The following is a 15,265-nucleotide window of genomic DNA, read 5'->3' as shown; positions in this document are numbered from 1 at the left end:
TTCAAGGTAATAACACTGAAATCAAGGTCCAACTTCAGGGTCTAACATCAAACAAGTCTTTCTGCACCCAAAATAAATAGGGTGCCCTGGGCTAGGTTTGGGTTAGATTTCACACTCAAGACCGGTAATCAACCCATGAGAGGACATAAATCACATTGTGGGGACCATTCAATTGTAGGGTTGCATTTAGTAAACTTGGGATCATGGGCGCCCAAGAAGGCGAGAAGCATGAGGGGACACGAGAGCTTCCCGTTTATTATATGTGGAAGGCCAATAGGGTTAAGAGTCTACGTTTCCGGGAAGGAGACGGCGACTCTAAGGGAAAAGATACACGAAAGGATCGTGGGAAGCAAGGAATGGACGTATCCAACCCTAAGTAGATGTGACTCAGTAAACGACTTGCATTCGGCTAAGTTTAACCCTGACACCCGCCGATACTCATACCAATGGTGGTGAGCAATACTGTTGACCTAAACCCCAGCCATAGAATGTCCGGGAAGGATGCCTTGACCCAATTACCAACGGAGAACCCAATAAACTAGGAAGGTTGAGGGAGAGTGATTTGAGACCTTCCTAGAGGAGTATGGTGATTTATCTTAACGCGTGTCTGCCAATAAAGGCCAACATATTAGAGTTAGAAGCATACTTGTTTACTGTCTCATATCATTTGCATTCATACCTTGATCTTGTTCGTGAGATTGTGATTGTTTAAAATTGTTAATTGTGTTTGAACTGCTTGCTGAGTTCTTTTGAGCTCACCCTTCAGAAAACATGTTTTCTTTAGATTGTGTTGCAAGTACTGACGACTGCGAGATCCCAAACTAAAAGGCCACGACGTGTGACTCGTACAGTTTCCAAGATGTTGGCAACTACGAAAAATATAGTGAAGCATACCCGTGTGATGACGGAGCATACTAGAATTAGCTGAATCTTGAAGCATTACTCTTTTTTTTAGTTTCCTTTTCTTTTCTTTCAGTTGTAATTCCTTAGATTTTATCTACTTTCCGCTTTAGTCTGTAGAGTTATTTTCCGCTATACTCTACAGTTTTCTCTTTGATTGGTATCTTTTATTTTGCACTCTGATTTTCTTTTGTGACCCTTCTGAAATCCATACTTGATTGTTTCTTAATTTACTTTGATACAATTATTTGTTCTTGCTCTTAATTATATTATTGTGCTATTGCGAGTTCTCAAGTCCTTTGGCGATTATTCCTCAGTAAGGTCAGTAATCTCTCTTAATCTTCCAAAATTGATTTACTTTTATATTGATTTCTTCTCATCGCTGTGATTATGAAGATGGTTTTGCGTCCTTGCAAACACCTCTTCTTCAATCTCTGTAGTTGCGAGTGAATCTCCATTGACTCCAATGCTCCTATGATCTACACAATTGAATTTCATGAAGAGATCTTGTGAAATCTTCATGAAGGTGTGATCATTCTATTGTTTTTGTTTTCAAAGCATGTTAGATTCATTCTTATATTAGTTTCCATCATTGATCTACTGTTGTTGTTCGTCTAGAGTGAATTCTCATTCTCTCTAGCCTCTCTGTTGAATCCACGGACTATTTTCTCTAAAAACCCTATTTTTAATCAATTTAGAATTCTACTATTGTGGTCAATGTTGATGTCTAACCTATGCTAGTTAATCTTAGATTACTGTTCTAGAAGTTCCTTTGAATTTTTGGAGTGTTTTGAATCCGGGAAGATGAGTTTCAGATATAAATTCAGAATTTTGCTCCGTGCTGTTCATTGGGTCGACTAGACCAATTGACCCAACCAGGCTGCCCAAGCCGACAGTAACTGATTTCTTCGTTTGTTTCGATCCGTTTGACTTCTAATCTTCTAGGGTTTGTTCCTAATGATTGAATTATGCTTGTTTAGGGTTTGTTTGCTAACCTTGGACCTATCTTCTTTGATCCTCTAGAATTATTCAAAGTTATTTAAGGTAGGGATGGTTGATTCTCTAATAACCTATAATGCATGATCTTTGGTTTATGATTCGGATTTGCATGATCATACTACTGTTGTCTTAGTTTCCTTATAATTATATTACTGTTATAATTTCTTCAACTACAGTAGGTCTTGTTCATGTGATTCTTTTAACAATTTGATCATGTATGATTGACTATTTTCTATTTATTGAATTGTCAGTTGCGTATGTGAATGACTGATTTGGGTATATGATTGCTTATGTATAATTTGGGAATGGGGAATGTCCTTTGGACACTTTTGTCTTTGGACATCAATGGAAGTGGTTTGAGGCATTTCCTATGGTGCCCCTTGACTCTTTTACCTAGGGATTGTCTTGTCACACCCACCCAGCCGGTACCCTATCTGGACTACCCGGAGGTGTGATCCACAGCCCCAAAGATCAAGTTTAGGAACGATCATATCCACTTAGCACAATAACATAATCAAAAGCAAGAACAAATCATTATATTCAAGTAATTTAATAATAAAAGTCAATACAGGATTTCAGAAGGATCACAAAGGAATATCAGAGTGCGGAAATAACAAGATACCAATGTAAAGAAACTGTAGAGTATAGCGGAAATATACCCCACAAATATATGCGGAAGGTAGATCAAATTCTGAAGCAAAGCTAGCTATTACAAGTAAGAATATAGGTCTAGAAGAAAAGAAAGTAAACTAATCAATGTTTTCCATCAGCTCTTCTTCTTCTCCTTAGGGTTGTGCTCTTGTAGCTTCAGGTCAGCATCAAGCTCACGATCCCATCGACAAATAAGACAGTGCTGTCTGCTGTCAATAGGAGCCGTCAACGCAGTCCAAACTCGAGAGCTGGTTGCCCCACTGGTCATAACCTTCTCCAGAGACTTCTGGAGCTGCACCATATGAGGAAGGGTCCTTCGTACCATAGCACGGGTTCTTTTCCGAACCTGCAAAGTCATCTAAAAACACCTTTAATTCATTAATTGAACTATTCTTGCTCTTGATTGTCTTTATTTGTATTTATTATTGTTGATAGACTAAAACCGTGGATCATGTGACGGATCACTCCCATGGGTTGTCGGGCGGGTAACTGAGACCGGCGGGTGGGGTGTGACATGACGTATCTGGATCTGACTTGATGTAACTAAGTAGAAGACTTGCATTTGGCTAAGCTTAACCTTGACATGCGCCAGTACTTAGACCAATGGTGATGTGAGAGAGCGGTGACCTATACCCCCAGCCAAGGTTGTCCGTAAGGTGTTCCGACCCACTACCAACCGGCGTTGTGAGATGAGACCCTCCTAAAGAAGTACGGTGTTATGACTTAAAGCATGTCTGCCAATAGAGACCATCATACATAGAGTTAGAATTCATACATACATTGTCTATTTCATATCATATTGCATCATGCTATGCCTTGTAATCATGTTATTTATGTTATTGTGGATTTGACTTGCCTTACTGAGTTTCTTTGAAACTCACTCCTTTTGTATAATATCTTTTGTTAGACTTCTCTACAAGTTCTGAATACTATGATGGTCCATATGAGGAAGCGTAAGGTGAAGATGTATACTTCACGCAAGATAATAGCAGTTACGACGATTACGGTGAAGATCCCTCGTGTGATCATGCTTCGTACTATGATTAGCCCGACCGTGGAGTGGAAGCGTCCGTGCCTAATTTCAGAAGTCTACACTTATAAAGACTTTCTTTATAAAGTTGAAAACTCTTTGGTTTAGTTTTGTTACTTCTTTTTGAGAACAATTGTATTTTCTTTCTTCTTTTGAGCTACTCTCCGCTGCACTTGTGGAGTGAGATTCCGCCTCACTCTACTTCTTTTGATTAGATACTATTATGTTATCTTTTGCACTCTGATATCATGTGATCTTATTCTTTCCTTATTTTGATCTCTTGATTATTATATTTATACATTGATCATTTATGTTCTTGATTATGTTATTGCTTATGTGGGAGGATGATTTCCTCAATACTTGATCTTCGAGGCTGTGGATCACACACTCGGGTATGCCAGATAGGGTACCGGCTGGGTGGATGTGACAGCATTAATATCATTTCTGATGTCAATCCTAAGATGTCACCTACCCCTCAAATTTATACACCCAATGGACTCGTCCCTCCTACTAAAAGACATGACAAGACTCCAAGTGCAAAGAGAAGGAAGAGAAAGAGCACATGCTCAGAATTCAGCAATTCAAGTGCAATTCAGTCATTCTCAGAAATGTGTTTGGCAAAGTAGGACAAATATTTAAAGAATAATGTTGATTCAAGTGATAGTAATGACTTCAGCATTGCTAAGTGCATAAATGTTCTTGTGACAATGAATTTGGATACCCCCACGTTAGGCAAGTCAACCTTATGTGTCAAGTCGGACCCATCATTCAGAAAAGTGCTAATATTTACTCCCTAGAAGTCAAGGAGATTGCTTTCAATTCAATGCTTGCATCTACCCAACTACCCCGTGACCCTACTCAAACTTGAACAATTTGTTAATGATGTTTTTATATATTTTATGGTTTTTCAGATGGATTTTATTTTATCTGTGGATGATATTAAACAGTTGTTTTTTTTTTTAGTATTATTTTTTTGTTTGTTATGAATAGTATGGATTATATGTACTTAATGGACTGGTTATGCATAGTATAGATTATGTGTTCTTTTTAATATAATATAGATTATGAAAATTTGGCTATGCATTGTATGCTTGTATGCATTATGTATGCTTTTTAATAGGTTATGGACTACAAAATTTTGGCTATACATTATGTGTGCTTTTTAATAGGTTATTATGGACTATGAAAATTTGGATTGCATTGAAAGGATTATGTGTGGTTTTTAATAGGGTATAGATTATAAAAACTTTGTTATAAATTATACGGATTGTTATGAATTGGAGATGGATGTTATCTCTTTTTTATTATTATTATTATTTGAATAGGGTTCGTGTGATTGTTTTCAAGGATTAGAGTCATAATATGGATACATCAAGTGTTTTGGATGAAAAGATTTTTGTGGAGTATTTGGGTTTGATGGGTCAACCACAACAAGTGACCCATGTCCCTGAGCCAATACGAGATAGCAAACTTATGGGACCGAAACGTGTTAGAGAAATCTTAGAGGGACACTTAGATCACGTCTATGAGAGATTCAAGATGGAGCGACATGTGTTCTATAACCTAGAGTCTAAAATGCAACTTGAGGGTGATTAGATGATACTAGATACATTCGTGTAGATGAACAGCTTGGAATCTTTTTGTGTTTACTTAGCCATGACTTTAAATATAAGGATGTCCCAGAAGATTTTCAATGTTTGCCAGAGATAATCACAAGAGTATTCATGAGAGTGTTAAATGCTTTCGTGCTCTTAAGCAAAGAAAACATAAGGCATCATAACATTGATGCAATTCCAATAGAGATCCTAACAAATCCCAAACACTTTCCTTACTTCAAGGTATGATACATACTTTCATTATTAGAATATAATATAGTAAGCATTTATATTTTATGTTTGTTATTGACGTCTATTTATGGGTTTGAAAATGTCCATTGTACTGTAATTGTATTGGTGTCATCGATAGCATCTGTGTGCATGTAGTGGTATTGGCTGAAAAACAAGTGCCAGATTGTGGAAGGAAAGGAATCACCACACAGAATATCACGTGTGCATGTTCCTTCAACATGAAACTCACGTTTGTCTATTCTGACTATGATGGTTCTACAAATTATTGTAGAGTTTTTAGACAAGAAATTACAAACTCAAGTTTGAATTTTCCTCATCCCACGTCTGTCTGCGGTGTGGTAAGGCACCACCCTATTGTGCTAGCAGCCAACTCCGGTGTGCGACTCTTTTTAACCCTTCATCGGATCTAAACTGATGGAACTAACTTCTATTATTTTAAATTGTCGTAGATAAGTATTATATGGTTGACTCTAGATACTCGACCATGACTAGATTCATGACACCATTCAAGGGTACTAGATATCATTTGTGAGATTTCAAGGGGAGAAGTCGAAGGCTAAGGACTACAGTTGAGTTTTTTCAACCACAAACACTCTTCGATAAAGAATGTTATAGAAAAATGTTTTAAGTGCTTAAAATGCATCATGGGTTTACATTACGTACTCAAGTCAAAATTGTCATTGCTTGTTGTTTTATTCATAACTTCATCCAAGACAAACAAATTGCTGACAAAAAGTTTCAAGAGTACGGAGACCCGCATCGAACACCTGAATAAGTCATATCAGATCCTAATGTTCTCCCAGAAGACGCTCAAAATCAAGCAAGACAAATAGAAGAGCAAAGGAAGGCAATTGCAAATCAATTGTTATATGAACGTACCAACTAATGTGTATTTATCCTTTTTTTATTATTAAAAAAAATACCCATTTTGTACTCCAATTTTGTACATACAATACAAGATTTTGTATCTATTTTGTTAGATAAACGTACCTATTTGTGCCCAACCAAACAAAATTTCAATACTGATTACGTGCCCAATTTGCCCAATTTAACACAGAAGCATAAAAAAAATTCATTTTGTGTCGAATTGAAAAAATTGGCACAGAATCATTGCCTTACAACCCCTTATTTTTACCAAAATCAAAATCCCACCCCTTATCAGCCCACAAAAATTTACCAGACTTTCCACTTGTATAATTGGACCAGATTTCTAATCTCAGACGTGATCTCGTAATTCCAACCATCGTAAAGGGCAATTTAATTTTCTTTTTAGCTGATAGAAGGGGAAATCTAATTTTGTGCACGAGAGGCAAAAACTAAACCACGTATAATCATATCCTCCCATCCTCAATATCAGTATCCAAATGAATGATTGTCTCACTTTCAGTTTTTCATTTCTTCCTGCCAAGTAAGAACAGGAGGAGAACAATAATAAGCAAACATGGAGGATCATTATCCAATTCGTTTTGGAATCATTGGTTGCGCAGGGATCGCAAAGAAAGTCTCCAGAGCTATAAATCTAGCTCCAAATTCTATCATTTATGCAATTGGAAGCCGTTCACGGGAGAAGGCAAAGAAATTTGCAAAGGAGAATGGCTTCTCAGAGTCTGTCAAGATCTATGGAAGCTATGAAGAAGTCCTCGAAGATTCATCCGTGGATGCTGTTTATATGCCACTTCCAACAAGCCTTCATGTCCGATGGGCAGTCTTTGCAGCACAGATGAAGAAGCACTTGTTGCTGGAGAAGCCAACGGCTCTGAATGTGGCTGACCTGAACCAGATCCTGGATGCCTGTGAATCAAATGGAGTGCAGTTCATGGATGGTAGCATGTGGATACATCACCCGCGAACTAAGAAGATGAAGGAGATATTATCTGATCCCAATCTTTTTGGCCAGCTTAGATTGGTAAGTTAAGCCTGCATTTATTTATGAATTAGATGAGCTAAAGCAGAACAAATATAATGAGTCTAAACAATATCAAAACATCAATTAGATCTAGAAATACAGTAAATAGAAGACTATCTATGATATGAACTCAAATTTACAGCACTAACCTGTGAACCGAGAAATAGGAAATCTGACAGCAAAATTCTGAAGAATCGTTATCATTTTAGGTGGTTTTGCCTGATTTAATAGGGGATAGGATAATCTATGTTAATTTATCCTTCATAAAATTTTTCACAGTTCTCTAATATCTTTTCTCCTGGTTTCAGATACATAGCACATCAACATTCACAGAAACTCAAGAATTCTTTGAGAACAACATAAGAGTTAATCCAGACTTGGATGCCCTTGGTGTACTGGGAGATGTAGGTTGGTACTGCATCATGGCCATCTTGTGGGCTGTCAACTACCAACTACCAATGACAGTAACTGCCTTACCTTCTCCAACTCGCAATTCCGCTGGAGTCATCTTGGCGTGTGGTTCCTCCTTCCAATGGGGAGAGGGGGACATCAAGATTGCAACTTTTTACTGCTCTTTCCTTTCCAATGTGAGCATGGACCTTTTTTTCTATGGTTCCAACGGATCCCTTCATCTCAAAGACTTTATCATTCCTTACCAAGAGAACTCTGCTTCATTTGACTTCTCATCTGGGGCAAAATTTACAGAAATGCATGTGGGTTGGAATCTAAAACCAACCCAGATTCAAGTGGCTTCCGAACTTCCTCAAGAGGCTTTAATGGTTCAAGAGTTTGCAACACTGGCCAACAGCATTAGAAGTTCAGGGCACAAACCTGATAGTAAATGGCCTGAGATTAGCAGGAAGACTCAACTGGTTCTGGATGCTGTTATGAAATCTATTGAGCTTGGATGTAAGCCTGTTGAACTGTGATTATATGCATTGTAGCTCACTGTTGGGTTATGGTATGTATGAAAAAAGGACGGACTATAATGTCTCGACATGTTTATGGTTACCCACACTTTAAAACCTCACGAATCTGGTCTAACAGTGCTCCTTTTGAGAATGATAAGCAGTATCCATCAAGAGCAGGTTTCGCTATTTCATTTTATCAATTAGTACTGCAGAACTCAGTAAGAATGGATGGATAGATAGTCCAATGGATGATACTAAATGGAAACGAATATAATTATCCACTCAAAACCAATTTCTATGTGCCATTAAAAAAAATTGTGTCAAAACTAGGTTTAACCATTCCCAACATTAAATGGACCTGGTAGAACAAACTACGTGAACACAAGTCTAGCTGGTAGAATCACTAACATCATCCGACGACCACATTTTCACATAACAGAAGAAGAAAAAAAGGAAAAAAAGCACTGATGTAACTCCTACCCAATTCCTTACCGTAGTTCTAGATTGTTAGGGAACCAACTATAAGCTAATACCCAGATCTGATATGAATTAATATAGTCAGCTATTGATGCCTAGTCGTTTGTAAACCAACCACCCCCCCCCCCTGGGGGGGGAGGGTATTGTTACCCGAAAGAACAGGCATCATGTTGTTACCTGGGGTCCTGGCTCTCCATTTGTGATACCTAGTCGATTGTGACCCCCACCCCCCCACCCTTCGCCGGGGTGGGCGCACTCCTCTTCTCCCCTTGGGGTTTGGTTATGATACTCTCCATTCATCCAAAAATAAATAAATAAATTCGGCCAGGTCAAGAACAGGGGTTTTAGGTCAAATTCAGGTTAGGATTCCATAGGACCTAGGGTTTGATTGTTGGGTTAAGTTATCTTGACATAGGAGAGTTATCAACAGAAGTTAATGGTAAAAGTTTTAATGGTGGAAAGTTGCTGAAATTAAATTGCAGTAATCTGGTGTTGTTTCTGGTTTTCCAGAAAGAACATGATGAAGGAATCTGGAGTTTCTACTTCTCATAAAGAGGATCAACTTGGATAGAGTTTCTCTTCCAATGGGTAAGAAAAAACTTGAAGCAATTATGGGGCCATACTGATGGCTGGTTAGGCCCATAATAAATTCTGGTTTGTGGATGATGTCCAGGGAGGGAGGAAAGACTAGGGGTATGGTCACTTCGAAGGTTGGGTGAAGATGAGTCTGGTTGGAGAAGATGTTGTGGAAGTTCTTGAACAGCAGCTAGAAGAGTTGAAAATGTCTTAGAACTTGCAGAGAATTTCCAGAAATAAGATAAACTACAAGAGATCGGATTTGTCAAAGGAAGATTGTCGAAGAATCAGATGATGGGGTTAAAATACCATTCTTGACTTAAGAATGCTCAAAGCAAATTCAGTCAAGAGGGGGGATGTAGCCTCGGTAAGATTGGGGGCCAAAACCAAGATCTAAATCAGAAATAACTCAAATTCTGGACATTATGGCTAGGTTTGCGAAATCCAGAATTAGGGACTTTAGGGACTATAGATGGACTTAGGGCCTGGGGATTGGATGAAACTCTAATTTGTCAATTAGGGCTTCAGCTAGTCAGGTCGCTACCAAATTTGAATGGTTTTGTAGTGAGGGTATGGCATGATATGGTTTAGATGTGAAAGGATTCTAATGCCTAATATGCAAACTAATTGCAAATTTACAAAACTAAAAACTATAAGTATGAAATTAGAAACATAGGGTTTATGGCGATTAGATGAGGCAGCAACATAGATAGAATGCAGGTTATGATACAGGGGTGCTATTGTAAAATTTGAATGAACTATAGTGGTCAATTTGGACTGTTTTCTGAAAAGAAAATAATAAGGGGGGAAGAAGAAGAAGAAAATCTAAAAGGAGAAGACTTGGATAGTATCACCAGATCTAGCTGGCTGCAGTGACCAGAATATGACTCACCTAAGGCCCCCCTTGGATATTATATACCAAGGTCACCCGGATATGATGCTACAGGTAAGGTTCCACGACCGAGAGACAACAATGGCAGAAAAAGGTCCTCGCAATCAGCACAAAATAATCACTATCCAAGTCTATTGTATTCCTCTCACATTAGAGGTATTAACAGGAGATAATCAGCCTTACAAACTAAAGTCCAACTCAAGTAGGACAAACCTACAACCCTCCTTATTTATTCCTATGCACACTGTAGTAGCACAAATCAAAAAATCTGAAATCCTTTCCATAAAAATAACTCCATATTTTTCTTCAACAGAAGAGAGAGACTATCATATCTAATACTCAAGGGATTAAAATAGCAATTTTAACTTTAATGATGGGGCCTTCAAAGACAATAGAGTTGCAGAAGCTGGGTGGAATTCTTCTAGTATCAACAATCAATTTTACCCTTCTAGGTAGTATGCTGAAATGCCAAAATCTACAAAATCTCTCCCAGCCAGGGATGCAGACATGTTTCCCATCCCTAGAGCAAAGATGAAGTCTGTATTGCTGTCATTCTAGGTGCAATGCAGAAAGAAGAAAACCAAAACCAATTATTATTATTATTTTAATAATAAGGAAGAAGAAGAAAATCAAATGAACTATCTTCCTTAGCTGACTAGAAATGAGGAGCTTCAAAGTATTTCTTGTCTTATTCAGCATCTAAATGGCTCCGGAACAGAAATGCAAATAAACTAGCTCAATCTGAGTCAACAAAATAATTTATTTTGGTGTGGCTTTAGGTTTAATTCAGAAAGTATGTTTAGAAGATTCGACAGCATGTTTTAAAGATATTAAATGTCCATATTTGATGCATTAATAAAAATAATTAGTTTTCCATAATAAAAAGAACTTCTGAAAGAATTAAATGCTTGTAAATTCTCCCAAATGTTAGTCTCACAAGGTCTCATTTCCTTTACATCGCAATGTTGCTTCTGTTCGCCAACCACATTCAAGTATTGCCAACCACAAAAGAGATTCTGATAACACAGCTAAACAAAACAGGATAAATTTATTGAAAAGCCAATGCCCTAGAAGGAAGAAAAGAAGAAAAATTTATACCCACAAATTCAAAGAACAACATTACATGGCACAAGATGGCACACAACAAATATTCCCTAGCTAATAAAATGGACATTCTGTAAATATTCTGGCATAATCTTTCACTGGATTTTGCATCCAGAAAATCTAGAATTCAGAGGGAACCTAGAGTAAAATCTTACTAGTCCTGGAGAATACCAGAGAATAATTGACCCTAAGTTTCAATCATCCTGATCAAGGTAGTAAGATCCTAAAATGTCCACAAAAACCTGTTGCTTCAAATCCGGCCCTGGTACAGAATCAGAATCCTATTCAAATTCATAACTTGATAAAACTTCAACCCATACATAAAGCCCTTCAGTACAGGAGAGTGTACAAGTGTATGGTAGAATATCCCGATTTTCTTCACATCCAAGTTCGAGATATGTGGCCTAGGCTACATTTTTCTTAAAGTGGAAGTTTTTAATAGGACTTGGTGGTGAGGGATAATATATATAGGCAGAATTAAATATAATAATCTGCATCCACCTTGAAAAACACTGGATCTGAAAATAAAAACCAGTGCAGGCTGCATAATCCATCATCATGCTCAAAAATATATCTCAATAAATGTTCGAGCTTAGATGTCTCAAATATATGGAATTTACAATAAAGCATAGATATTTGGCATTTAGCTGTCTGATACATACAGGGTCTACTTGCCTTGGCTGGAATTTAGTATTAGAATAGCAACAGGAATGGACCCAATTTAAACCAACAACTATCTTATGAATTTGAGTAACAACTCTACCATTCATTAGCACCAGATGCAACTGAACAGAACATTATCCCTTTAATACAGTAGAAGCAGCAAATGGACAATACAAACTAGCTCGCTACGAAATGATACCTAGAATCAACGTAACTCTCAACATCCCACAGAAAAGACCCAAAAGTCACAGCTTCCAATACGAGCCTCTTCAACCCCCCAAAGCTTATTCTGATGAGTTCGTCCTTGGAAGAATTGACATTACCCTCAGGCGTAATCACAATCTCAGGTCTCCCAAACAATGCCTCAGTGTGCTTTTCAACGATACCAACAGCTTCCTTGGATCTAATTGTTGCATATCTTTGCAATGTCTCAGCATCAAATGACATTACGTAGCTCCTTAGTCGTGTAGGTTTAATCCCACTACCGAAACCCCCAGGACTGATGCCAGCTGAAACCTCAGGGTGTGTTTGCTCTACATATCGAGAAGCTGGTGAGGCTTCGATACCCTTGGGTCTTGTCTCCTCCTTCATGGCATGCCCATTACTACTGCCTTCTTCATTCAGTCTATCTGTGAGGATTTTCATTGACTTCTCAAGTTGAAACCGCTTATCAATGCGCCTGAGGAAATAACCATACATTACTGATGCCGCATAGACTTGGCCAACCCGAAGTTTGCTTATTTGTGCGGTAGTTTCAGAGTCCATAACTCGATTCCCTAGAATGAGAGCCAGGTGGTTTTGAACCATTTCATAGGCTTCCGGTGAGTGCAGCTGCGCATGCTTCTCCTCTTGACTCGGCCATGTGTCTACTCGCCCAGAAGGGTCATATGTTGATGATGAGGATATTGTGGGAATCAAAGAAACTTTTGCATCCATGAATTTCTGAACGACTAGTGCATATAGAATCTCTTCCAAAGCCCTTCTTCTCTCATTTGCCTTGACCTCAGCTATTCTCCTGTAATTTTAGAAAGAGAACCAATAAATAAGTAAATAAATCTTGCCACATAGGGTAAGGTTTGCTTGCTACCAACCTATACAAGACAATATCAGTGCCAGAAGTAGAAGGTTCTTCTTGCTGCTTCTCAGCTTCACGGTCAGTTTGAAGTTGTTCAAGCTGTTGGTCTACAGCAGCAGGGACCAGATGAGGATGGCTTTTCAAGATCTGAGATAGGAGCTGCCCTACTGGAGACTCCAATTCAAGAGGAGCGATTGGACTTGCTGCTTCCGCAGAATCATGAAATGAAGATGAAGCCCTTACAACAGTGCCTCTTTTGCGTACAAAAATTGATTTCTTCTGAACTTGCTTGGGAAGAAAAATTGGAGGAGAATTCTACCATCCATTTATCAAATAACAGACAATCAAAGCTTCAGTGCCTATTTCTCAACGTCTGCTAGCATATTATCCCAATATTTCTACTTTTCAGAAATAAAAACTAAGGGGGAAACTGATACTTAATAATTACACCTGAGCATGTTAGCCATCGATGCGGAACAACAAAAGAAAATCGAGAGATATATCCTCATACCTTAATCAAGCCGTTCGGATAACGAAACTTAGTACTGAAACACACAAAATCAGACACACTAGTCGCTAAAAGACCAGATCGAACTACAAGTCTTGATGATTTACAAGCACCATACGAAGATTGAAACACAGCCGCCGCATCCATTCGCTAAACTGCGAAAAATCTCCCCCCAAGACACACCAAACACTCCATCAAAACAAATTCGGAAACCAAAACACTGAAAATCCTACCAATCAGAAGAATTTTTCACCAATTACCTCACAAGAGATCAACCACCAGAACGAGGGCTTGATCGACCAAGAAAAGCGTTCAAGAAATCGTCGTCTGGTTAGATGATAAGATTATTACAGTGTTTCTACCTTATGTCTGGTCAAAATTATAGTATTTGTATTGTTATATGGAATAGCAGCTGACTTTGCTTTTAATTACTGAAAATAGCTTCTACCAAAAAAAAAAAAAAAATACTGAAAATAGCTCTGAATTAGAGACAGGAGAAAAGGAGTGCCAGAGGATAACTTAGGTAATTCACATTTTGGTTAGAGAAAGAAGATCTTTTCAAACGAACGTGTCAAAATGCTTATCTAGGAGCTTCAAGCGAAATCCAATCAGAAGCCCACGTAGGACCCACACCATTGTAGCACATTCTTACTGAAAATATTCTTCTTGTCTCTAAAATTGCCACGTCACTCAAGAAAACAAAGGAAACTTTGTGGCTCCAAAAATGAAGATAACATACGTTCTTTTTAACTCTAAAAAACTCATTTATTTTAGAGCAAATTGCACAGGCACCTCAAAATGGAGGCATTAAAGCACTGACACCCCATTTTATGTTTAAAAAACACAGACACCCCAATTCAATAAACATATTAGTCCATTCTGTTATTGAAACCATTAGTACATTGTTTATTTTTATTAAATTCCAAAAATGCCCTTATATAAAAGAAAGGCCAAATGTATTCTCTCTCTTCCCTCGGCTCTCCACCTCCATTAATCCTTGCTCCTGTACACCATCTTCCGGCAGACCTACGACGATATAATGGGTTCGATCCAGTGGGTTCAGAACCAAGCTTCCCAGTCCACCGGCGAGCCATGGCTGAAGGACTATGTCGATTTCTCCAAGTTCTACCTCATGGGCAGGCGGCCCGGGGCTAACATGATCTAGCACGCGGCATTGCGGCTGGGGGCGATGGGATCTGAATGTCACCCTTTGAAGATTAGTGGGATGATTCTGAATCAGCCCTTCTTCACTGGTGTCAAGAGGACAGAATCGGAGCTGAGAAAGATAGATGACCAGATTGTGCCGCTGCCGTCAACGGATTTGCTGTGGGAGCTGTCGTTGCCAAGCAGCAAACACTCTGATTTATGGGCACTGTGTTTGATTTTATTGGGCTGGTTTCCTATCACTTCTCTGATAGCTCTTTCCTTCGAAGCAGAAGCAGCAGCATCAGCCATGGCAGCACGAAGAAGAAGAAGACCCCAGAGAGTAGTCATAAATCAGCTTTGCATCTTCTGGATGGATAAGTTCGGAAACAAGAAGAACAAGGGAAGCCATGAAGGGAACTGAATCAGGTAATTGTTATTTGTGATTCTCAGAAGGAACTTGTTGAAAAGAGAAGGATGGAAGGGACAATCGAAGTGATTAGCTTTTAATCTCAAAAACACAATAAATCAAAAGGTATGCAGCCCATTGATTCAAACCAACGCTTGTGGATGAATTCAGATA

At 38.5% G+C, this 15,265-nt stretch overlaps 2 protein-coding genes across 2 annotated transcripts; one reads left to right on the top strand and one right to left on the bottom strand.

Moving 5' to 3' along the window:
* Nucleotides 1-6,749: 6,749 nt before the first annotated feature.
* LOC149010900 (putative oxidoreductase At4g09670) lies at nucleotides 6,750-8,826 on the top strand. The gene is made up of 2 exons (XM_089164222.1): nucleotides 6,750-7,333; nucleotides 7,642-8,826. Exons 1-2 carry the CDS (start codon nucleotides 6,869-6,871, stop codon nucleotides 8,260-8,262), a joined length of 1,086 nt encoding a protein of 361 aa, XP_089020348.1. The 5' UTR covers nucleotides 6,750-6,868; the 3' UTR covers nucleotides 8,263-8,826.
* Nucleotides 8,827-11,807: 2,981 nt separating this feature from the next.
* On the bottom strand, nucleotides 11,808-13,927 carry LOC149010899 (UV-B-induced protein At3g17800, chloroplastic-like). The gene is made up of 4 exons (XM_089163696.1): nucleotides 13,800-13,927; nucleotides 13,543-13,694; nucleotides 13,048-13,346; nucleotides 11,808-12,971 (listed from the first exon to the last, which is right to left on the bottom strand). Exons 2-4 carry the CDS (start codon nucleotides 13,684-13,686, stop codon nucleotides 12,134-12,136), a joined length of 1,281 nt encoding a protein of 426 aa, XP_089019822.1. The 5' UTR covers nucleotides 13,687-13,694; nucleotides 13,800-13,927; the 3' UTR covers nucleotides 11,808-12,133.
* Between the last annotated feature and the right edge of the window lie 1,338 nt (nucleotides 13,928-15,265).

This window comes from Hakea prostrata, chromosome 7 (genome assembly GCF_041222555.1).
Source record: "Hakea prostrata isolate BN-2017 chromosome 7, UWA_Hpros_2, whole genome shotgun sequence".
Classification (NCBI taxonomy): domain Eukaryota; kingdom Viridiplantae; phylum Streptophyta; class Magnoliopsida; order Proteales; family Proteaceae; genus Hakea; species Hakea prostrata.
The sequence above is the reverse complement of the archived record's forward strand: the minus strand, read 5'-3'. Positions and strand labels throughout refer to the sequence as shown.